The sequence below is a fragment of the Nyctereutes procyonoides genome, unplaced genomic scaffold, assembly GCF_905146905.1.
Source record: "Nyctereutes procyonoides isolate TBG_1078 unplaced genomic scaffold, NYPRO_anot_genome, whole genome shotgun sequence".
NCBI lineage: Eukaryota > Metazoa > Chordata > Mammalia > Carnivora > Canidae > Nyctereutes > Nyctereutes procyonoides.
In genome coordinates this window covers 20694954-20719723 of record NW_026575024.1, presented here as the reverse complement: position 1 = coordinate 20719723, position 24770 = coordinate 20694954, and the positions used below count along the sequence as shown (strand labels likewise).

At 42.9% G+C, this 24770-nt stretch overlaps 1 protein-coding gene across 1 annotated transcript in view; it reads left to right on the top strand.

Moving 5' to 3' along the window:
* ACTR5 (actin related protein 5) overlaps positions 1-12239 on the top strand; it is a 36838-nt gene extending 24599 nt beyond the window's left edge. The window contains exon 9 of the mRNA XM_055302478.1: positions 42-12239. Coding sequence (XP_055158453.1) covers positions 42-299 — 258 coding nt within the window. The 3' untranslated portion in view covers positions 300-12239. The remainder of the gene's footprint in view (positions 1-41) is intronic.
* Positions 12240-24770: the final 12531 nt, after the last annotated feature.

Here is a 24770-nt window from a genome sequence, read left to right as displayed (position 1 = left end):
GGTTGGAGATGGCCCTCTGCTGAGTGCTGTTTGTGTTTCAGGTCCAGCTTGCCTCCAACCCTGTGCTGGACGCCTGGTATGGCGCTCGGGACTGGGCCTTGGACTACCTGGACAACGATGAAGTGTGGATCACCAGGAAAGAGTATGAAGAGAAGGGAGGAGAGTACCTCAAGGAGCACTGTGCATCCAACATCTACGTCCCCATCCGTCTGCCCAAGCAGGCCTCCCGCTTCTCAGACACGCAGGCCCCCGGCAAAGGCTCGGGGGCCAGTGGAGGCAGTGCTGGTGAGCAGGCATAGTGGATGCCCTCTGGGACCTGGGGCCTCGGCCAGTGTGACGAACGGTGGCTGTGCTAGCTGGCTCTGCCCTGAGCCAGCTGGTAGCACTGGGCAGCAAGGTGGATTTCTCCTGGGGAGAATAGTTACGGGACTCTGGGAGTTTCCCTTTGGAAGTGTGTTCACTTGGGGGTTCCTGCAGTGAAGAGACTTGAAATGGCTTTCTGGTATTGTTCCTGAACCAAGGACGAACTGTGGCATCAGCTTCCTGCAGCAGTAAATGAAGACAGTGTAGGACAAGGATGTACAAAACGTAAAAAGTTTATTTCTTTATTTAAAAAGTTCTTTAAAAGAATCCTTCAAAATGGATATTGTCAGTGTAGATATTCTTCTGACTTTATTCAGAAATCATGTGACTGCCCAGCAGATGGAGGACTTTCACAGGTGTATAAACAAAAGGTAGTGTTAGTGTGACAAAAGCAGTTGCCCACCAAATCTCAGGAGCTGGAAATGTTTTCCTTCTATCATTTCCTCTTAAACTAGGTAGAAAGGGCCTAGAGAAGGTACAAAACGTAAAAAGTTTATTCTTTGTTTAAAAAGTTCTTTAAAAGAATCCTTCAAAATGGATATTGTCAGTGTAGATATTCTTCTGACTTTATTCAGAAATCATGTGACTGCCCAGCAGATGGAGGACTTTCACAGGTGTATAAACAAAAGGTAGTGTTAGTGTGACAAAAGCAGTTGCCCACCAAATCTCAGGAGCTGGGAATGTTTTCCTTCTATCATTTCCTCTTAAACTAGGTAGAAAGGGCCTAGAGAAGGTGACCAAACGGCAGAGTTTCTCCATCAGGGACCTGCGTGGGTCCACTTCTGAATGGGCAGAAATGAGGCCTTTGCCCAATTTTTGTTCATACTTTCTATGCTGGAAACTTTTCCACCACATGAGGCCTTCCTACAGATTTTTCTTTCAATGTCCACAAGTTTGTTGGCTGCTTAACTTTCTTGGGCCTTTCAGAAGAACGAAACAAGTCTGGAAAAGGTGAATTCTGTAGCTGCCTCAGTGTTGCCATAATCTTATATTCCCTGTGCCCTTGCAGCATCATCTTAAATGGACAAATGACCCCTCTCTTTTATAGAGATTGCTCAGTGTGAATTTTAACAGAAACATTCCTGGTAATTGAATGCTTATGTCCAGAGGCCCCTGAGACGCTAGTGTCTGTCCCAGAATCTGTCCATTTAAATCCCATGGAGCCTCTAGCCCATCCTTCTGATGAGGCCCCCTCAGGACCTGTTGGCTCATGCAGTGTACCAGGGGCGATCACCTGGATCTGCAGCCCTCGGGTTAGAAACTAAAAGCTTGGAGTGGGCAGTGGTGGTGCAGAAGGTAGAAGACTCAAGCCAACCCAGGGTCTCCCAGAGGATTGCCAGTGAGCCACTGGCCGTGTATAGCAGGGCCCAGGTACTGAGGAGACTTTGATAGGCATGTGCTGTTATGAAAAAAGAATAGTTGCCAAGAAGAAGGCAGGACCAACCTCCACATGAGGGAGGTTTTCATATGCTGTTCCCAGGAAGAGGAGCACACTGACTGCTGGTAGGCCTGGAGATCCCTCTCCCATTGTCAACAGTTTTAACAGCCTGAGCGACATAGTGAAATCAGCGTGGCCAGGGAGGCCGAGCCCTGGTGGCGAGGCCCCTGGGTGGGCAGGTAAGCCCAGACATGTTTAAGCTGGGCCTACCGGAACTGAGGAGGTGTGGGGCTGCAGTGAAGGGCAGGCTGAGGGGCTTGGGCTCTCCAGTTGCATCTCTCACTCCTCACATTAAGCATACCGTGACCTTTCACAGCCGCCTTACGGGTTACCGTGGCTCTTCTGAAGGAAGCTGCCCCTCTCTCCCCAGCATGCCGAGCAGGCATATGCCATCCGTGCATTCCCTCAGCCTTGCACAGACCACCAGCAGAACACTCACCACAAGCCTGGGCTTTGTTTCTCCCCCAGGACTGTTGCCTTAAACTGAAGTGTTCCGAAGAGCAAGAAGTGTTCCATTCAGTGTAGAGTATCTACAGCTGAGTGCTGGACCGGGAGGGTGCTGAGGGCTCACAGGATTTTTAATGGATGACTAAATCTATGACCAGAGAACATTTGAGAATAGTCTGATTGTCTACTCTGTTGAGAGGAACAGATCAAGAGTCCACGCTGAGGACTTCCTCTCAACCGGGGAGCCCTATTCATTGAGGCATCTGATGTTCCTGGATAGGTGGGCCATGACTGCATGCAGCTGAATGTTCTGGGGGCGGCTGTGAAGGAACAGACTCCTGTATCCCAGCTTCAGGCTCTTGTGGCAGGAGGAGATAGCCTGAGGAAGGGACTGTCCTGTGTCTCTAGGACCAACTAGCTCTGGATTTGAGTTAGGGCAGCTCTCAAAGTTGGGCAGCCACAAAGAGTGATTGAGCCCCCCCCCCCCCCGCCGCTGGCTAAGATGGTGGTAGGGGTACCCTGACTGTTGCCTGCTTATGCTGCCTCTGCCTCCTGGTGGCATCTCTGGAAATAAGCAGTTTTGCCAAAGGAACAGAGCAGGTAAAAATAAAAGGAAGTGGCATAAGAGTGTAGTTAAGTGTTCAGAGATGTGCAGACAAGGCTAAACCAAGAAATGGAGATTTAGACAAATGTAACATGCAAAGATTATTTATGCCTACCTAAGGGATTAAGTGAATAAAGTGACATCTATCCTTAATAGAACTTTGCCATTAGATTGTCACAAGAAAATTAGAGAATGAGAGGGTGCCAGAGGATTCAGAGGTGTAGGCAGAGCCTGGCTGTGTACAGAGTACATTCTCTTTTCCTTCTGGGCCCATGGCTGCACTACATTTCCCAGCCTCCCTTGTGGTTGTTATCAGGGCCATCTGAGTTTGGCTGGTGGAATATGGGCAGAAGGACGCCCGTCGTTTCCAGGGCTGGCTTCAGTAAACCTCGCCTAAGAGCCCTCTTCCTCCTTCCCTGACTGTGGGCTGAATGGAGAGCCATCTAAGGCCCAGAGGAGTGCAGAGTCACAAAGTGGAAGGAACCAAGTCCCTAAGTGACTGCCTGGAGCAGCGGCCCTGCAAATTCTTCCCTTGTGAGGAAGTAAACTCTGTGTTAAGCTGCAGAGCTCTCAGGCCTTATCTACTATAGCAACTAGCATTATTCCAGCAAAAACTTTAGGTTACAAATAAAAATGTCATCAACTTCGTGTTAAACAGGGAAAAATAAAAATATGAAACTAGGAGAATAATGTGGCAGATAGTGATTCTTTCATTTAGAAAATGAGAATGACCATCACTTTTATCCTGTAGGAGGATTAATGATATAATGAAATCACCTAAGGATTTCTACCAACTTGGCAGATTTCTGATTTAGAAGACCCCCTGCCCCCAACCTGCTACAAAGCTAGGCAAAAAGTTAAAGTATAACTATACAAAAAGTTATAATACTGAACCCGAAAGAGAAAATTCTAGCTATCAATAGGAAATGATAGAAATCAGAAATAAATACAAAAATCGTGGCTGGAGTGGTAACCACAGTACGCACTGAGGGAAACCAGAGCTTTCAGGCTGAGATGAGCCCTAGGGATGGACAGGGACTCCTGAGCCCTGGGAAGTCCCACAGGCAGACTGACCTCCTTGTTTTCTCTTTCTGTTCCCTTCCTTCCATGACATGTCTATTCCCCCAATTCCGCTTATGTCTGTGAGCATCCACTAAGACCCAGGTACTCTTCCCTTGTGCCCCATGTCCACCAGAGCTCCTCTTCCTTTCCTAGGCCCAGGGAGCCCTGTGAAATCCAATCGTTCCAGAGGCCCAGAAGCCATTTCCCATAGCACACATTTTTACTGACCAAAGTCACCATGAGGGCAGGGTGAGTCTATGCTATAGGGAAAGTCAAGGTGATGCGGTGGGTTGAATTGTGTCCTGAGATGATATGTCCGGGTGGTAACCCAGTGTCTCTAAATGTGACCTTATTAGGAAATGGGTTCTTTGTAAATGGAATTAAGGATCTGGACGTGAGATCAGCCTGGTAGGGTGGGCCCTCAATCCAATGGCTGGTATCCTTATAAAATAAATGACACAGGAAAGAAAGCAATGGAGAGGCAGAGGCTGGAGTAAGGCAGCCACAAGCCAGGGAATGCCAGGAGCCACCAGAAGCTAGAAGAGGCAAGGAAGGATTCTCCCCTAGAGCCTTCATGGGGGGAGTGTGATCCAGATGATACCTTGATTTGGTATCCAGGACTGTGAGTAAATTTCTGTTGCTTTAGGTACTGTGTTTGTGGTCATTTGTTATATACGCAAATGTCCAGGTCGAGTCTGGGAAGGAATCTGGGTATGGGTAGGAAATTTTTAAGCCATAAAGAAGCAGAGAACTTGCCTACAAGATGGAGGAGTCCTAGCAATGGCAGGACCAAGATAACAACCAACATCTATCATGGGGCAAGCTGGCATTGGCAATGAAGGATAGGGAGGTGGGGTTTGGGAAGTGCACAGGACCAGAGCTGAAGGTCCTGGAGAGGCCAGGCTTCTGGGGATAAGAGAGGCCCTAGGCAGTCCGAGGTGGTGTATGGGGAAGCATGGAAGGGGCTGGCACCTGGAGGTTTATTACAGCAACAGAAGATCACAGGAAGCTGGACCACCCAAAGGTGCTAAATACTGGAGAATCTATCTCACTGCAGCACCAGGAGGGGGAGCTTAGAGAGACTTAGAGACCAACTAAAATACTCTCCCTGCCCTGCTCCTCACCTATATCCTGCTAATAGGTGCTCAGGTAAACCTAACATGCCTAAATATGAAGAGTAATAAAAACAGCATTCTAAAGGGGATATTGCAAGATAAAACTAAAATCAGAAAATTCAAAGTCAAACTTGTTAGCAGAAAATACAGAGGGATAAAAGCCAGAAAAAAATTGTAATGCAGCATTCCAACACAAAATAATTAGACAAGCAAATGCAGTTGTGAGGACACCACAAAACAAATGAAAATCTTCGAGTAGAAATGACCAAGCAGATGTGAAATGAGAACTGAGAGGACCCAGGAAAAGAAACTGAATATAAAAGAAAAATGATCTCAGAAATCTAAATCCAAGATGCACAAAGGGGAGATAGAGTCACCTGGAAAGAAAAAGAGGAAAAACGAAGTGAAAGAAAATAAGAGAAAGTTCCAGATAAGGAAGAAGAGGCAAAAGAAATCTAATCAAGTTGGACATAGTTGAAAATTCAGTATATTGAATTTTATATTGTAAAGGAAAAAAAACAATGGAATAAAAATTCATATTTCAGTGGTAATTTGGTAATACTTTCCTCCGAGAGAGAAAATGCTCTGAATACAAATACGGAAAGAGACACTGTGTATGCACGTGGGAAGAGAGACTCAGAAGTGTCAACTCTAAGAAGATCCTAGGCAAATAAATCCTCTGGGCTTCTAGGCAAAAAGACACAATGGCTTACAGTATCAAGAAAAACTAGATGTCATCAGACTTTCTGACAGCACTCTGTGTAATTTAATAGTAGAAAGTTGACCAAAGAAATTGAATTATGAAAAAACAAAAACGGTAGAATAAACTTATTTGAAAAAAAAATTTAAGAAACCTGCTAGAAAAAGGCCAACAACAGTTTAAAACTACTAGAAAGAATAGGGAAAGAACAAATACATGAAATAATAAGGAATTACTAAAACAAGAAAAATCATTACTTTCTACAGTTCCTTGCAAATACATTTGAAAATATAGATAAAATTTGTCATTTTTTAGGAAAATGGAATGTACCAGGACTGACCTGACAGGAGTCGAGTCCTGGCTCCAGATGCTTTCACCCAGAAATGACACAACACATGTGCTCTGATTTCATTGGCCAAAGCAAGTCATTTAGCTGTGTGTGATTTCTTAGCATTCTGTGTTACCTCCTCTAACTAGTTATATCTTTATGTAATTTTTTTTTTTGGTGATTGCTCTAGAAGTTACATTATGCATCCTTCATTTATTGTATGGATTCTGTAATACTTCACATACAACGTAAGAATGTTGCCACATATAACTCCATTTTTCACTTTGGGGATTTGCTATTGGTATGTGCTTTACTGTCACAAACCCCATAACACATTTTTAATTTTTAAAATTTGGTCAGTAGTCTTTTGGAGAAATCTAAAAAGATCATCTTTTACCTGCACATTGATTCTTTCTGGTCAAGAACGTGGGAGTGGGAGGACATTTTCTTGGCATTAGTTCTGGCACATTCTCCTCATACTAACAGGATGGGGGAGGGGCTTCCCTCTGACGTTTGCCTAGCCAAACAGCCTTTTGGAAACCTTCCAGAGGAAATGCAGTGGGTTCTCCCTGGAGCCTTGCTGCAAATTGGAAAAGAATTGTCTGGAAGATGAATTCACCTCCTTGGCTTTTTCTAGCCTGCGTAACATTTCGATGAAAACCTGGCTGGGAGTGGGCTATATCGGATCCTGCCAGCCCTTTCCCAGACTGGGCAACCATCTGGAGATTGCCTGGGAGTCAAGTTGATGGGTATTTTCTCAGTCTAGACAAAATTCTGCGAACTCTAACTTTAGTTGTGGGAGGAGGAGTTTACTTGCTGATCATTCGCTAGCTCAGGACACCAGCAGTACTTTGGACTGGGTTTCATAGAAGTATTGTTAAATCTAGAAGGGTTTATAATTGGATCAGCAATATCCATGCCCTGGTCACTGTTCATAGTAAAGGACGTTCCGAGAGTATGAACTAAGGAAGTCCTTTTGTCGATAGATTCTGTCGGCCTTTGTCATAGGCATGTCTCCGCCATTGTGAGGAGGTACACCCAATTGCTTAAAATATACAAATAAGAATCTGAATAAAACTGACCAGAAAATTTACAAAGGCCCCCAAGGAGGAGGTAGATCTGCCCTCTTCTTGACAGCTTTCCCCACATTCTGACTATAGGGAATTTCTTACAAGATCATTGAGGAACACTGGGAAATTTGGGGACCTGCCAACTATACCCAGTTAATCCTGACATCCTCTGTGTGTGTGCCAAGCCATGGGTTCTGGAAACAGGATGAACAAACAGACCCTTTGGTGCCTCAAAGTGGTGCCCCCACTTTGGGGGTACACCAAAGAAGACATGGAATGCAAAACATCCCAAAGGTTCTTTGAATTTGGGGCCAATTCTGAGGGAAGGACCAAAATCAAAAGAGCTTCTAGAAGAGCCTGCTTGGGTGAAGAAGATGAGAATAGGAGGGGGTGGCTGGGGAAGATGAAGGTGAAGTTCTACCCCTTGTGAGCTCTGAGAGCAGTCAGGCGAGTTTTCAATAAATGTGCTTTTATTTTCCTCATTCTGAGTTCCCAGGCCTGCTCTTTTCACTTGCTGCTATCAGGATTCCAGGGCTTGGCCTTGAGAATAGAGAGCCTCCTTAGTGGCAATTTCTAGTGAAGAGAATCTCAGAAAAGGAGGAAGTGTTCCCTCTTACCCTGAAAATTTGGAAAAGCAGACACTCTCTGGAGAGCAGCAGAAAGCTGTTTCAAAGAGCCTATTCCTGGGATGCCTGGGTGATTCAGCAGTTGAGCATCTACCTTCGGCTCAGGGTGTGTTCCCGGGATCCAGGATCCAGTCCCACATCGGACTCCCTGTGGGGAGACTTTTCTCTCTGCCTATGTCTCTGCCTCTCTCTCTCTCATGAATAAATAAATCTTAAAAAAAAAAAAAAGCCTGTTCCCTTAAAATATGGGATTCTCATCCTGCTCTGATTTTAGCTGCAAGTGTTATTTGTAACAAAGGACTTTTTTTTAAAAAGATTTATTTATTCGAAAGAGAGAGAAAGCATGAGCAGGAGAGGCAGAGGGAGAGAGAATTTCAAGCAGACTCCGTGCGCTGAGCCCAGAGCCTGACTTGGGGCTGGATCTCATAACCATGAGGTTATGACCTGAGCCAAAACCAAGAGTTGGATGCCTGATTGAGCCACCCAGACACCCCTGTAACAGAAGACTCTTTAAAGTTGTCTGGGTCTTACAGAAATATAATCATGTGTTATAAGAAAAAAGAAATCTTTTAAAAAAGTGATATCTTTAAAATTAAAAATTTTAATCGGTAGCTTTGCTTAATTATATATTGCCCAAGTAATAACATTTCATTTACATTTCTGTTTTAAAAATAAAGGTATAGCCCTTTGTCCATTGTCTGTATTGGCCAGAGGAGCTTTGCAATTTACCTCTTCTTCTTTCTCCTGTGACTATGACTTTAACAATACACAATACAATGTACAAAATTGTGCATTTGGCTTTGGAATTGTATGTATGTTATTTGCAATTATAAAACGAAGTTTTACTCAAAGTGAGAGCACAATCCTTAAAAATCAAAAGCAAAGTGAAAGAAGTGAACCTAATTATCAGGTTGGTAGCTTGCTTACACAGAGGTCTTATTTTAAGTCTTGAATGAGGTGACTTTAATAAGGTGATATTGTTTTAAGTGACTTTTTTTCACAATAGTGAGGAAAAAAACCAGTAGTTGAATGTACATCTTTCGTGGGATATAGTCTAAGAACAAAAAAGGACTGTAAAAACATCTTGCTGTTTCAGCAATTAGGGCATTGGTAATGGCTATTCTGAAGATATAAATGTATATATATACATGCAAATAATTCTGTTAATGTTGCTAGAAACCAGGATTTCCAGCATAAGAGACAAGATATAAAAATATAAAATCAGTGGTGCCTAAGTGGCTCAGTTACACGTCCAACCCTTGATTTTGGCTTAGGTCATGCCAGGGTAGTGAGATCTGTGCATCAGCTCTGTGCTGGGCATGGAGCCTGCTTAAGATTATCTTTCCCACTCCCTCTGCTCCTCACCACGCCCCTCCCCCACCGTGTGCTATTTCTTTGTCCAAATAAAAAATATATATGTATACATATAAAACCAAAAATTAAAAGTTCTGCAATCCTAAATTTGAATCATAAGTATCAGTATGAGCACATGATGTATTTTCTCTCTAAAGGTATTAATTTCTTAGCTGAAATATGATCTGGAAATAATGAATATCCCAGTATCAAGGAACACCCCTAGTGTGGCTTTTTATTAACCAGTTCTCATTAAAAGGAACCAGGGCTCTTTGGAGAAATGGCTGCTTCCATCTCTGGGGCAGGAAAGATGAACCTGGCCTACCTACTGTTGCATCAGAAAGCAAGGAAACTATCAAAAACTCCCAAAGACTCCTGGGATCATATTGAAAGAAGGAGCCAACTTGAAGTGGCTCCCACTGGCTGAGGAATGAGATCATTGGAGCCTCAGAAAGAACAAAAATGGGGGCACCTGGTGACTCAGTCGATTAGGCATCTGCCTTTGGCTCCGGTCGTGATCCGGCGTCCTGGGATCAAGCCCAGGGTCAGCCTTCCAGCTCGACAAAGAGTCTGCTGCTCCCTCTCCCTCTGCCGCCCTCCCTGCTCATTCTCCCCACCCCCCCCCCGTCTCTCAAATAAAATCTTAAAAAAGAAGAAATTAAAAAATTAAGGGTTCAAGCACATCAGATATGAAAATCCATGAATTCATCATTGGTTGCCTTTGGAGAAACCAGCTCACAATTCTGCAAATGATATAAAATGAAAGAAGTGAGCATTGATTCAGCCTTTCTTGTACCAACTGCATCCCATGGTAAACAAATGGTAAGAGAATTCTTCTTTATGGAAGACTTCTAGCTAATCTATGAAGAAAGAATGATAGAATTCCATCATTGTCTAACTCTTGACAATGGCAAGAGGCCATGATCACCGACCCCTGCTAAAACCCATTGGGTGAAAAGCTGAAGGTATCTTTATAATGGACGGATATTATGTGCCTTCTGACGTGATGCAATATAACATCTTGAACACCATCCATGAAGTACTCTTACAAAAAATTTTTAATCTGAATCTAGTCAGGTCCCCAGATTTGACTGCCAGTTTCCTGGAAATACTCGGAGCAGAGAAGCATTGTATAAATTAAGGTCCCAACAGGAAGCAGATGGTGAACGCTGATTAGGGAAATTCCAAGCGGGGTTATTTATCCAGGTGAAGGCAGTGTGGAAAGAATTAATGGAATGAGAGGCAGAGAAGCCTTCCCCAGAAGAAAGAAGAATTACCAGAACCTGGAAAGGGAGGGAGTTGTGTCTTGAGAGGAACAGTTACCTTCGGCCAAGAAGCACAGCCAACCCAATGTGGCCTTGCAGGTAGGGGGCCAGGGAACTGATGACTCTGACTTCACTCTTTTCCCTCCTTCCCACTCCCCCCCGGGGCTCCCTATTGGCCAGACCCTGGAGCCAGAGGGTGATGGAACCTGGAGATGCCATCTATGTGGGTCAACCTCCAGGAGCAAAGACCAGCGTGGAGAAGAGTGGAAGGAGGACCTGAAGGGGGCAAGTAAGTAAAATTGGTCACAAACATGCTAACACCATGGGGATGCAATCAGCAAAATCCGGAATTCAGAGAACTCTCCAGGACAAACAAGCTGCTGCTTCTTTTTTTTATTCCACCAAATAAATTGCAAAGAAGGGGGAAAAAAGAGGCTGGGTGGGGAAACCTATAAATTAACTTTCCTCCTGCCCCAACAAGTAAACTGCAAAGGGGGTAAAAGGAAGACCCGTGAATTAAAAGACACTTGAAACTAAAAACAGATACGAAGTTTGGACCTTGTTCAGATCCTGATTGTAATGAATCAACTGTTAAACAAAATAAACTTCTGAAAAAAATCTGGGAAATGTGACCATTGGATATTTGATGATATGAGAATTATTGATAAGTTTTTATTTTCCGATGTACTTGTTATGCCAAGAGAGGGGTGGGGAGGCTTATCGAGGTACATACTGAAGTATTTGCAGATGAAATGATGTGTCTGGGATTTGCTCCAGAGTAATCAAGTGGGGTGGAGGGGAGTGGGAGGGAGGTACAGAGGAAAAGTTGCCAACTGTTAGGTGGGGAGGAATAGGTACACAGGGGTTCATTATACCTCTGTCTCTTGCTTTTGCATGTGTTTGAAGTTTCCCATTTAAAAAATTAGAGTCATAGTACTCTCATCTAGCCTTTTTTTGTTTGTTCTGTAGCAATATGTCTTAGATATTATGCAACCTCACTGCATATGGAGTGGCTTCTCATCTTTGAAAAATGTATGTGCATATGCGTCTGTCACAAACATGATAACTCCATGAGAGTGTGATCAGCATATCCATGACCTAGATATATGCTATTTCCACAAATAGTAGCAGACCATGCACAGTATAACATGTCTTGGAGATCACACCACATCAATATAAAGAGAACTTCTACATTCTTTTTTTTTCTTTGTTCTTATGTCTTATGGATAAGGCATTCACAAGATTCTGAAAAACCACCCTCCAGTCCTTTGTTCTTTTATAGTAAGAAATGTGAGAAGAATTACAACCATTTTCCTGTAATGGGTGTTTGTCATTTGACTTTGTTGGGTGTTTTTTTCATGCAGAATTCTTTATGGTCTCAAATCAAGCAATCTTTTAAAATTGCTTTTTGAGTTTTATCTCATACTTAGAAAAGCCTTACTCTGAGATAATAAAAATCTTATGTTTTCTTTCCGTAAACTTAATTCTTTTAAACCTTTTATTTAGAAAGATTTTCTTTACTTATTTGACAGAGAGAGAGAAAGGGAGGGAGGGAGTGGGAGGGAGAGAGAATCTGAAGCGGACTCTATGCTGAGCGCAGAGTCCACAACGGTGCTGTGCTTGGAGTTCCAGGAGATTACGCCGGGAGCTGAAACCAAGAGTCTGAATGCTTAAATGAGCCATCCAGGCACCCCTCTTTTAAATCTTTCTTGTAAAAAGAGTAATGTAAATAATGGCATAAAATTTAAGTGTACAACCTAGTAACTTGTTATAAAATGAGCCTGTGTAATCACGGTGGTCAAGAAACTAAATACTGCTTTTCTGTGTTCCCTCCCCAGAAACCCCCACTATCATCTTTCCTGATTAAAATCTGCTGCTTTACAAACATTATATGGTCTCATTCATTTGGGGAATATAAAAAATAGTGAAAAGGAATAAAGGGGAAAAGAGAAAAAATGAATGGGAAATATCAGAAAGGGAGACAGAACATGAGAGACTCCTAACTCTGGGAAACGAACTAGGGGTGGTGGAAGGGGAGGTGGGCGGGGGGTGGGGGTGACTGGGTGGCGGGCACTGAGGGGGGCACTTGATGGGATGAGCACTGGGTGTTATTCTATATGTTGGCAAATTGAGCACCAATAAAAAATAAATTTATATAAAAAAATCTGCTCCGTTGCCCTGGTAAGAAAGCACTGTACAAATTCCTAGAGTATTCCTTTTGGTGTTCTTCATAGTTTTACCACCCAATTCTGCATCCCTAAACGTGGTCTTTAAGATCTATCCCTGTTACATGTGATTCTGTATTCATGCCCATTGTTCTGTAGTGTTTTACTGATGCCTGTATCATGATTTATTTATCCAATTGGAATTCATGTTGATATAGGTTTATGGTAGAGCTCCAGCTGAATTACTTTTCAGATAACCAGCCAGTTGTACCAACAGTATTTATTAAGTAATCCATCTTTTCTCCACTGATTTAAATGCCACCTTTATTATTTATTAAATGACCTTATATTTTTTGGTCTAGTTCCAGACTCACTCATCTGCTCTATTCATCTCTCTGCCTATTTCTGAATTCATAATGAACTATTACTCTCACTTTGTTACACACTTTAAAATGCAGCAGAGTCTGTCTCTCCGGAGTTCTCTCTCTTTCTTTTTTTTTTAATGACTTATTTTTTCATATTCCTGCGTGCTCCTTGGAATCAGTGAAGTTCTAGAATAATCCTGTTGGAATATTTGTTTGCATCCCATTAAAATAATGGATTAAACATTGAAAGATGGGATCTTTTCTTTATTGAATCTTCTAGCCCCAAATGGAAAAGTGCCTTTTTCCTTTATTCAGGTCTTCATGTTCACAACAGACTTCAGAAGTTTTATTCATATATTTCCTGCACATTTTTTTTGTGAGGTAAAACTCATTCATTCAAACATTTGAGTAGTATTCCATGATGTTTCATGATTTGTTTATTTATTTAGCCTACTTCTGATGGCATTTGAATAGATCTGTTTCTAAATTTATTCTGTTACAAATAATGCTGCAGTAAATATCCTTGCACATAGCACAGGCGTATTTGGAAAGGATTTACTCTGTAAGCAAAATTGCTAGACCAAAGGATGTATTCTTTTTTTTTTGGACCACAGGATATTTTAAATGTTGACAGATATTATAAAATTACTGTCCAAAATGATACCAATTTACACTCTTTCTATAGGTATCTACCCATTTTCCACACTTTGATAGTCATCCTGCATATCTACAACTTTAAAATCTTTTTCTAGTGTTCAGGAAATTATATTTCATTGTGGTTTTAATGAATACTTCTTTGATTTCTGGTCATTTGTATTTCTTCTGAGCATTCCCCATTCATATCATTTACCTGGTTTGACAGGGATATACATCTTTTTCATATGGATTTTGTGTATTCTTTTTATTTTGTGTGTATACCTTTTATTTTATTAAAGTATGAAACATTTAGTTCTTCTTCACCATCTGGCATTATAGTTTCCTAATTTTCTCCACAAAGAGCTTATGCAGGTTTTTTTTTTATTCTGAGACACCTCTTAGGTTTTATTGCTATTGTAAATGGCATCTTTTTTAAGAGGATATTTTCTAGTTGTTTGTTGCTGGTTTATAGCAGCAGCATTGATTTGTATCACTCATGTCTGTTTAGTGATACTATATCTCACAGCCCCGAAGAGCTCTCTTACTAGTAGCATGACCTGTATGAAGATCTGTTGGATTTTTAAATGCAGAAAATCATAGACATTTTTAGTGTCATGTTGTCAAAAAGTAATTAAGCAAGTCTTGCAAGGTCTTAGAATCCAGAAAGTGGGGAGAGGGATATGGAACTGCGGAGGCTGGAGGAAAGTGTGGAAGAAGGACAAGAAAGAATTTGTCAAGAGGGACAGAGGAGCTGGGCAGATCAGGAAGCCTGGAGGTGTGTGGGGAACGGAGGGTGGAGAAATGAGGGTTTGAGTAAGTGTTTCCAGCAATTGTGTGTCTGTATTCCCTTCATGATGTTTGCAAAATAAAAGTTATTTGTAACATTTTTGGGAAACTGTACCATGCTGCCTGACTACAGCAATGTTATGAGACGGGATGTTTGAATCCTGGCTCATACCTTCTGTGGACTTGCACAGAGCAAGCGTGAGCAAAGGAACTAAAGAAGAAAGAAAACAGGAAGAATGCCCTATTAACATAATAAATAAACAGCTGGGCTGCAAACATGCAACACTGGCCATTCTAATGAAAGAATAGTATGCTATCCTGAAAAAAGAATACAGTGATAAACATATATCAAATAAAGTTAAAAATCTATAAAGTCCTTGATATTAAGTGGAGGATGATAGAGAAAAGGTAAAATAATAATAATAAATAATAATAATAATAATAATACATTTATTATTATATTTACTATTTTATTTATCTTATTATTCTATTTGGTTATTAATTATTATTATTATCATGCTGTTGTAGCCTTCTAGATGGACAGATCTCGGTCGGAATTCTGGGTCCTCCACTCACAAGTGGTGTGAACTTGGGCAAGGAAAGGCAATCCCTGAGATTGAGGTCAGCTGAGAGGGCAAACGTGGGACAAAAGCCTGTGCACTGGCTCAGGACCATGGGAAATCCAGGCCCTTGCGGGGATTCCTGAGACAGGTCCATGGCTGGGTCATTCTCTGTCCGTGATCACTCATCCTTGGGTCAGCTCTGGTTCTGTGCACCAGGTAGCAGGGTTCCAAGAGAGCCAGGCTTGTGCACACCTGCCTGTGGAGCTCCTGTTTGCATCACCTTTGCTGATGATGTCCCAGGGGCCACAGCAAGTTACTCAGACAACTCCCAAGTCCCTGTGGGAGGGGACCAACAAAAGCATGGATATTGAGAAGTGTGGTTCATGGGGGACCGTTAATGTGATCACATTGCAACAGAACAGACAATGTCATTTGCAAGACACGCTGGGCTTTCAGCCCCTGCTCACAAACTCAAGTGAGACCTTCCCTGGAGCAGCCAGATCATAAGCAGGTAAGGCCAGCAGGTGGGACCAGAACTGCTGCTGTCCAAATTATTGCAGGGGACTGTTGCTTTGATAGGAGGGTTGAGCCAGGGTGAGGGCAGCACAGAGGAGGCCAACAGAGGCCCAGTAGGGCAAAAGGTGGCAAACACAGGTTCTGGAACAGGCAGACCTGAGTTCAAGTCTTGACTTTGCCATTTGCTTGTTCATAGCTCTGGGCTAGTAACTTCCTCATTTTGGCCTCTTCATCTGGAGAACTGACCTCACGGGTGGTTCTAAGAATTAAGTGAGATCAGTAGAACTTAGCTTGGCACAAAGAAGTGGTCCATGAATGGCAGTGATTGTGGCCAGTGTGGCAAGGGTGATGGTGAATGGAATGATGGTCAGTGATGGCCAGGGACAGAGGTCAGGAATGCTCTGGATGAGCATTGAGCTCTAGACAGGTGAATGAGAGTGGTCTATTAGAGCAGGGCAGGTGAAGGCATCCCAGGCAGATGGAACAACATGTTCAAAGGCATGGGGCTAGGATGAGTCCAATGGGCTTAACAAACTGTAATGCCGTTGGATTAACTGGAGGAGGGGAGGCATGCAGATTGTGTTTTCCCAAAATGGCTACAGGACTCTCTTTCATCCCGTATGCTCTTCTGACAGTGTGGCTGTTGTGGGCTGAATTGAGTCCCTCCAATTCATATTTTGAAGCCGTAACCCTAGTACTTTAGGATGTGGAAAGAAGGTCTTTAAAAAGGTGATTAGGAATCCCTGGGTGGCTCAGTAGTTTAGCACCTGCCTTTGGCCCAGGGATTGATCCTGGAGTCCCAGGATTGAGTCCCACATCGGGCTCCCTGAATGGAGCCTGCTTCTCCCTCTGCCTGTGTCTCTGCCTCTCTCTCTCTCTCTCTCTCATAAATAAATAAACAAACAAACAAATAATAAAATCTTTCAAAAAATAAAAAGTAATAAAAATAAAAAATAAAAGTAAAGGTAATTAAGTTAAGATGAGGCTATTAATGTGATCCAGTCTGACTGGTGTGCTTATAAGAAGAGGAAATTTGGACACACAAAGACCCAGGGATGGGCACACAGAGGGAAGACCAGGTGAGAACAGAACAAGAAGGCCACCATCTGCAAGCTAAGAAGAGAGGCCTCAGGAAAAACCAAACCTACTGACACCTTGATTTTGGACTTTTAGCCTCCAGAACACTGGGAAATACATTTTTATTGTTTAAGCCGCTCAGTCTGTGGTATATTGTTATGGTAGCCCTAACAAATTACTATAGAGACCTTGACATTCCTCCCATCCAGTGAAGGTCCATGTTCTCTCCCCTTGAAGCTGGGTGGAAACATTCATCCTTGAGCCAAGCTGCCATGCTGTCAGGAAGCCCAAGCTCACATGGAGGAACCACATGGAGAGACTCTATGTGGATATTCCTGTTGACCACCTAGCTGAGGTCCCAGCTGACACCCAGCACCAGTCAGCACACACGTGAGTGAAGACACCTCCAGATGATTCCAGCTGCCAGCTGTTGAGTCACCCCCAACCCTGAGCCTTTCCCACTGATGTTCCAGATAGGTGGAACAGAGACAAGCAGGCCCTCCTGTGCCCTTTCCAAATTTGGGACCTACAGAATTCATAAGCATAGTTAAATGATTGTTTACCTCACTACGTTTTTGGGTAGTTTGTTCAACAGCACCATTAATTCCCAAACACACTTCTAGAGCAGGTCCAGGAGCCTGGCTGCCTCACATAAATACCTTCTCTCTCCATCCTGTGCACTCCCCACCCAGCCTTGATGCAGAGCTGGTGCTGCCACCTGGTGGCCAATGGAAAGAATGTGAGACCCACTGTTCTCTCTCTTTTTCTTTTTCTTTTTTTTTTTCTTGGATTTATCTATTCGAAATTTTACTTAGTTAACATACAGCGCAATATTGGTTTCTGAAGCAGAATTCAGTGATTCATCACTTACATTCTACACCCAGTGCTCATCACAACAAGTGTCCTCTTTAATATCCATCTCCCACCCACCTCCCTCTAGTACTCCTCAGTTTATTCTCTATCTTTAAGGGTTTCTTGGAGGTGCCTGGTGGCTCAGTCAGTTAAGCATCTGACTCTTGATTTCAGCTCAGGTCTTGGTCTTGGGGTTGTGAGTTCAAGCCACCTATTGGGCTCCATACCCAGTGTGGAGTCTACTTAAAAAAACAACAACAGTCTTTTATGACTTGTTTCCCTCTCTCCTTTTTTTCTTTTCCCTTCCCATATGTTCATCTGTTTTCTTTCTTAAATTCCACATATGAGTGAGATCATATGGTATTTTTATTTCTCTGACTTATTTCACTTAGTGTAATACACTCTAGCTCCATGCACATCATTGCAAATGACGAGATTACATTCTTCTTGATGGCTGAGTAAGATTCTATTGTATATATATTCCACATCTTTTTTATGCATTCGTTGTCCAGTGGACATTTGGGCTCTCTCCATAGTTTGGCTATTGCTGATAATGCTCCCTTTCTTTTGAAGAGAAGCTTATTCTCATTCATTTTTTCATTCCACAGACATTCGAAATCCCTGATGGTGGTGGGTCAAGTGTGGTTTTAAAAAGCATAATCTAACATTACTGGCTCTTGTATGCTCTTGTCTTTGGTCATGAGATTTCATTTACAAGTCCTCAATCCCTTAAACTTTCTTCTAAAACCCAAAATTCTCTGAAAACTGAAAGGTTTTCATCAGTTTACAAAAGCTTGCTCAGTAGCTAGACCTAATCTGAACTGACATGAGGCTGTTTCCTCTCTCATTAACATGTGAAATGTGGGCATACTAGTGTTTGAATATGGGGTGATGTCCTAGACTCCTCTAGAGGTATTACATAATAGGGAGCACTGGTTCTCAAACTGTGGGCCCCAGGCCAGCAACATCAGTGTCCACTGGGAACTTGTCAAACATGGAAATTCTCAGGCCCCACCCAGACCTGCTGAATCAACAATTATGGGATGGAGTGTAGCTATCTGAGCTTTAACGATCCCTATTGGTGATTCTGGTTCATATTTAAATATGAGAATCACTGATACAAAGTATATGCATCACATTGCATTTATAAAACCCCAAAGCCTGAATTCCAAAGCACATTTGGTACCCATGGTTTCAGATAAGAGATTCCTTGCAGACTGTATTTTGAAATTTCTTTTTTTTTAAGATTTTATTTATTTATTCATGTCAGACACACACACACACACACACACACACACACACACACAGACACAGAGAGAGAGAGAGAGAGAGAGAGGCAGAGACACAAGCAGGCTCCATGCAGGGAGCCCGACACGGGACTCGATCCTGGGTCTCCAGGATCATGCCCTGGGCTGAAAGCAGGCACTAAACCACTGAGCCACCAGGGCTGCCCTGTATTTTGAAATTTCAAGTCACTTTAAAGGAAGCCGGGAGATTTTTATATTTAAGGCAGTGGGGGGTACCTGGGTGGCTCAGTCAGTTATGTGTCTGCTTTTGTTTGGCTCAGGTCTTGATCTCTGGGTTCTAGGATCAAGCCCCACTCTGGCTTTCTGCTCAGTGGGCTGTCTGCTTCTCCCTCTCCCTCTGCTCCTCCCCACCCTGTTTGTACTCTCTCTCAAATAAATTTTTAAAATCTTAAAAAAAAAAGAGGGCAGTGTTTCCTTATAGGCATTGAGAAAGGGTGATTAATAATAATTGTAGCTAACTTTTCCTGAGTGTTTATAAAATACCAGACATTGTGCCAAGTGCCTACACTCACCAGGTCCACACAATGAGCTTGGAAAGTAGGCATTTTTACCATCCCCATTTTATGAATGGGAAGATTGAGGCCAGGGGAGTGAGCAATCACTAAAGCATGGGGAGGGCCACCAACAGGAGTCAGAGCCTTCAGTGGAGGGACACAGGCAACTCACATGGCCTTATTTCTTCAGCACTCTGAATCCTACTGGCACCTCCCCTTGGCTACACTCCACAGGAAGCCAGAGGACAAGCAAGGGAATGGCTATCGCATAACCTACAGTGGTACAGAGCAGGGTAAAGATGGAGAATAGGTCTGGAGGGGCCATGTTTTATGTTTCCAGAGCATGTGTATGTGTCCTAACTAGATGCTACCATGTTTTTAAATATAAAAGTATCACATTGCAGGGCAGCCCCGGTGGCGCAGTGGTTTAGTGCTGCCTGCAGCCCGGGGTTTGATCCTGGGGACCCTGGATCGAGTCCCACTTCGGGCTCCCTGCATGGAGCCTGCTTCTCCCTCTGCCTGTGCTTCTGCCCCTCTCTCTCTCTCTCTCTCTCTGTGTCTCTATGAATAAATAAATAAAATCTTAAAAAAAAATAAAAGTATCACATTGCAAGTATTCATTACAACTCGCTTTTTTCTCCTCACATTTTGTTTTCCAGATTTATGTATGTTGATACAGGTAGCTTTATTTTAGTTCATTTTCTCTGCTGGTCAGCATTCCATCAGAGTAAAATAGCTTCACTTATTGGTATAAATTTACCTATTGGTAGATATTTAGAATGTTGCCCATCTTTTGCTCTTACAAATAAAACTACCATAAATATTCTTAGACTTTCTTTCCTACATAAGTGAGAGTCTCTCTCCAGGCCAGATGCTCCTAAAAGTGGAGTTGCTGGGTCACAGGACATGGATATGGACACGCATACCCAACGTTTCCAAACAGTGCTAAATTTCTCCTCAAAGTGGCTGTACCAGTGTTTGGTTCCCCCAACTCCAAGAGGTTCCTGTCACATCCTTGGCCTGTCCCTCATTTGAAGGGACTTTCTTTGTCTTTCTGACAGCTATCAAACTTTTCTCTCCTGGATGTTTTACTTATATTGCCCCAATAATTCAAAATGAGCACCTCTCCAGCCAATCTCTTTTGTGGGGATAAGCATTTTGCCTTCTCATGCTATGCCTCTTCATCTTCCAAGCCTAGATTTCTAGAATTCCAAAAGGCCTTTCCGCTCTCATCTGAGACAGTAACACATGAAAAGCGCTTTGGATTTCTGGTAGCCTCTCGGGGCTGTGGGCATTATCACTGGAGACTGGAGAATGACTTTTGTTCGCTCTGTGTGGTATCTGTCCTTCCCCAGAGGCAAAGAGTGACAGCAGCCTGATGGGCATAGAGCTGAGGGCAACAGTGGTAGCCACAATACACAAACATCATGGGGAAGAAAATGTAAACCTGTCTACTTTCCAAAATATTGCCACATTTCCTAGAGCTGTTCATTGAACCATTGGGTGTGCTGGGACCTGGGAATTCAGTGACATACAAAACAGACCTGGTCCCTGCTTGGTGGTGGTGTTCATCATCTGTATCAGTTTGTCAGGCCTGCTGTGACCAAAGACCCACACTGGGGTGGAGGGAGGGGTGTCTTAAATAACAGAAACTCGTTTTCTCACAGTTCTGGGGGATGGAAGATCAAGATCAAGATGTCCACAGCATTGGTTCTTCGGAGGCCTCTTGGGCTTGCAGCTGGCTGTCTTCTCCCTGTGTCCTTGCAGTGTTTTCTCTGTCTTTAATCTCTTTCTCTGAGGACCCAGCTGAATTGAATGAGAGCTTACCCCTATGACCTCATTTACGTTCATTACCTCTTTAAAGATCCTAACTTCGAATGACCTATCTCCATTCTGAGGTCCTGAGGGTGAGGAATGCAACATATGAATGAAAGTGGGATGGGAACAGAATTCAGCCCTTAACACTCTCTGAATGGGAGAAGCAGGCATTAATCCTACTGTTACAAAGATATGGAAAATTATAGTTGTGTTCCCCGGGGAGCCAGGAGAGCCAGTACCAGGAGATTTGGCTGAAAGGCTTCTAGGAAGCCTTCACTGAGCAAGTGATCTTTGGGCTGAGACCTGAAAGAAGAGTGGGAGTTCAGCAGGGAAAGAGGGAACAGGAGGTCAAGCAGCAGGGAAAGAGGGAACAGGAGGTCAAGCATCTTGGTACATGATGTACCAAGATGGTAGTACCCTGCAGGGCATTGGGGAAATGGAAAGGTAGTCAGATTGTTGGAGGGAGCACCCCCTAAGGATGGTGAAGCTTTGCATCAGCTAACAATCACCTGGGCACCCCTTAACAACACAGATCCTATGCCTTATACCAGGCCTACTGAATCTGAATCACCAAGGGAGGGGGCTCAGGAACCTGCATTCTTTCCCACTGCCCAGGTTTTTTTATTTTGAAAAGTATCAAACTTTCAGAGAAATGGAAAGCAAAGTACAAGGAACACTTGGATGGCCTTCACCTTGATTCACCAATGCTGAACATTTTGGCATATTTCTTCCTTTCTTTCTTCCTCATTCACCCTCTGCTCTGCAGGAATCCCCTAAGGATTAGGAAAGGCCCTTTCCTCCATGCTACAATACCGTGATCCCATCTCAGAGTATTAACATTGATTCAGTAATGGCATCTAATAGACAAACAAGGCTTAAATTCTCAATGGTCTACAAAATTTCTTTTATAGCTCTTTACTTTTTAAATCCAGGATCCAATCAAGGTCCACACTTTTTTTTTAAAAGAATTTATTTATTTATTTATTTATTTATTTATTTATTTATTTATTTATAGAGTGAGAGAGAGAGCACAAGCAAGGGGAGCAGTCTCCTTGCTGAGAAGGGAGCTCGAACCCCTGGGGCTCAATCCCAGGACTGTGGGATCACAATCGGACCCAAAGGCAGATGTTTAACTGACTGAACAACCCAGGTGCCCCAAGGTCCCTGCTTTATATATTTTTTTTGTTATATCCCTTTAATCTCTTTTAATCTAGAATAACTCCCCACCTTTAAAAAAAAAGTTAACTTTTTAAAAGAGAGCCTAGGCTCCTGGAATGCCCCACATTCTAGATTTGTCTCAATTTTCCTCATGATTAAAATCAGGTTAAGTATTTTTAGCAAAAATATGACATAGATGATGTAGAGCACATCATATTACATCACATCAGGGTATGCACACAATGTCAGGTTGTCTCATTCTTGATGGTGCTGAGTTTGATCATTTAGCTAAGATGGGGACTTCTGGATCTCTCCCTTGTAAAGGTACATGTCCACCTCTTTAATCAGTACATAATTTGGGACATGATCATTTTAACCACAGGATTATTCTGTTATCCTGCAACTTTTTACTCAGTAGCTCTAGCATCTGTTTATGAACCTTGCTTCTTCAATTATGTTACTATATTGGTGACTACACAGTGGCACCTGCAATTTTAATAAGTGCCCCAGGTGATTCTTTTACTCAGGAAATGTGGTAAACCCTGCTTAAGGCAAGGTAAGAGATACTGGAGATGAGATGTCACCATCCTGGCAGTTGGAGGCATTGGCTAAGATCTATTGTTCTTTAGAAACAGTTAAAATGCATATCCTGAAGCCCTATACTACACCAAAGAATGAAGAAGGGATGCAAAAGACAGACCTGAGAAGCAGCACTTTAACATCCTCTTCTTCCCCTTCCCCTGGGTTAATTCAGTGCTTCCCAAACTTTGAGAAACACAGACTTAGGGAGTGAGCCTTAGCCTGGCTGCAACATTGCATTTTCAACTCACCTGGGGAGTTGTTGTGATCTGTGTGTACATGTGTGTGTTTAAACGTAGGAGCCCCGCCGCCAGAATCTGATTCAAATGGCTTGGGGTAGAGCCTGGGCATCTACCTTTTCTAGAGCTCCCCCCATGATTCCAACATACTGCCAGGTTGAAAGCCATTGGGTTCCAAGGATTCTCTAAACTGAATATAAAAATGAAAACCCATCTAACCCCTCTCTTAGTCACCCTGAAACTCACAGTGTCGCAGGCCTGAGCTCACCTGCTAGCAGAAAACATCTGGCACTCCCTCCACACCTCTATTGGGCTCCCACTATGTGCAAACATTTCTGACTGTGCTCTTTGGGAAGCTTACAAAACAGGTCGAAGATAGGTCATTTCCCTCAAAAGCATGAGGACGTGGGAAAAAATACACAAACACATGCAAGTATTGTACAAAAGGAGTTTCACAGACCAGGAAACTGACACTCTGGAAGGGGAAATGACCACCCAGCAAGTTCACGGTGGAGCCAGGACTCTTACCCAGCATGCCCTTCTACCACTCTGGCTCATTTTCCTCTGAGCCTGTGCTGCCTTCTCTGCACTTCTTGCACCTCTTGCACTTCTGTTGGTTGGGCCTGGCTCGCAGTCAACACTTTCACCAGCCACCTAGCAAGGCTCAACTGGGGGGCCAGGCATCAGACTCAGTATTTGTTAAATGACTGAATGTAGCCAGCCCAACACCTGCCCTCTGGCTGGCATTAAGAACCAGGGGCTCAGATAACCTTGAAAATGAATCCCTTTGAGCTTATTAGTTCATTTTCCCACAGACTCAGGAGTCTCTGGCTCTTTCCTCTCCTGGAATCCTTACTTTACGTCAAAGCAACTATATAATGCACCACAGTTCTACCTTCTCTGTAATTTATATGTAACTATGAGTTCACTTCAGCCACAGTTGACTAAACAAAATTATTGTAGATATTTAATTCTGTGTTTGTAGAAACACCAATTTTGCAGATTTTATATGTTGGAGCCAATCCACTTATTTTTGGGTCCTCCAACATTTCCAGTCTATTAGAATGCTCGTTGGCCTTGGAATGTACCCTAAAGTCTCACAGACTGTAGGTGAGCTCAAGATAAAGGGTAGGCCTTTCCTACCTGGGGACAGGAGATAAGCTTGGAGGACATAGTCAGGGTTGCTTTCAAAGGATCAGCTAAACCACAGTTTAGCTGCTTTTGGTGAAAACTTTAATGTGATACAATTCATATACCATACAATCCACCCACTTGAAGTGTACGATTCAGTAGATTCTGGTATATTCATCATCAGGCAACCAATCACCACATCAGTTTTAAAACATTTTCATCACCCCAAAAGGAATCTAACGTCCTTTATCAATCGTGCTACACTTGCTCCCAAACCCTGTCCCAACTCCTAACAACCACTGATATACTTTCTGTCTCTAGATATTTGTCTGTTTTGGACATTTCATACCAGTGGAATCATACAATATGTGGTCTGTGCTGGCTTCTTTCACGTAGCACAGTGTTTTCCAGGTTTCTCCATGCTGTGGCATGGGTCAGTATTCCATTCCTTTGGATGGCCAAATAACATGGCATTGTGTGAATATGCCACATTTTATTTATCCATTCATCATTTGATAGACATTTAGGTTGTTTCCACTTTGGGGCTTGTATGAAGAACTCTACTGTGAAGGCTTGTGCACAAGTTTGTGTGGATGTGTACTTTTATTTCTTTTGGGTACGTACCTACCAGTGGAATTTCTGGATCATCTGGCAGTGCTGTGTTTAACATTGTGAGGAACTGGCAGACTGTTTTTTTTTTTTTATGATAGTCA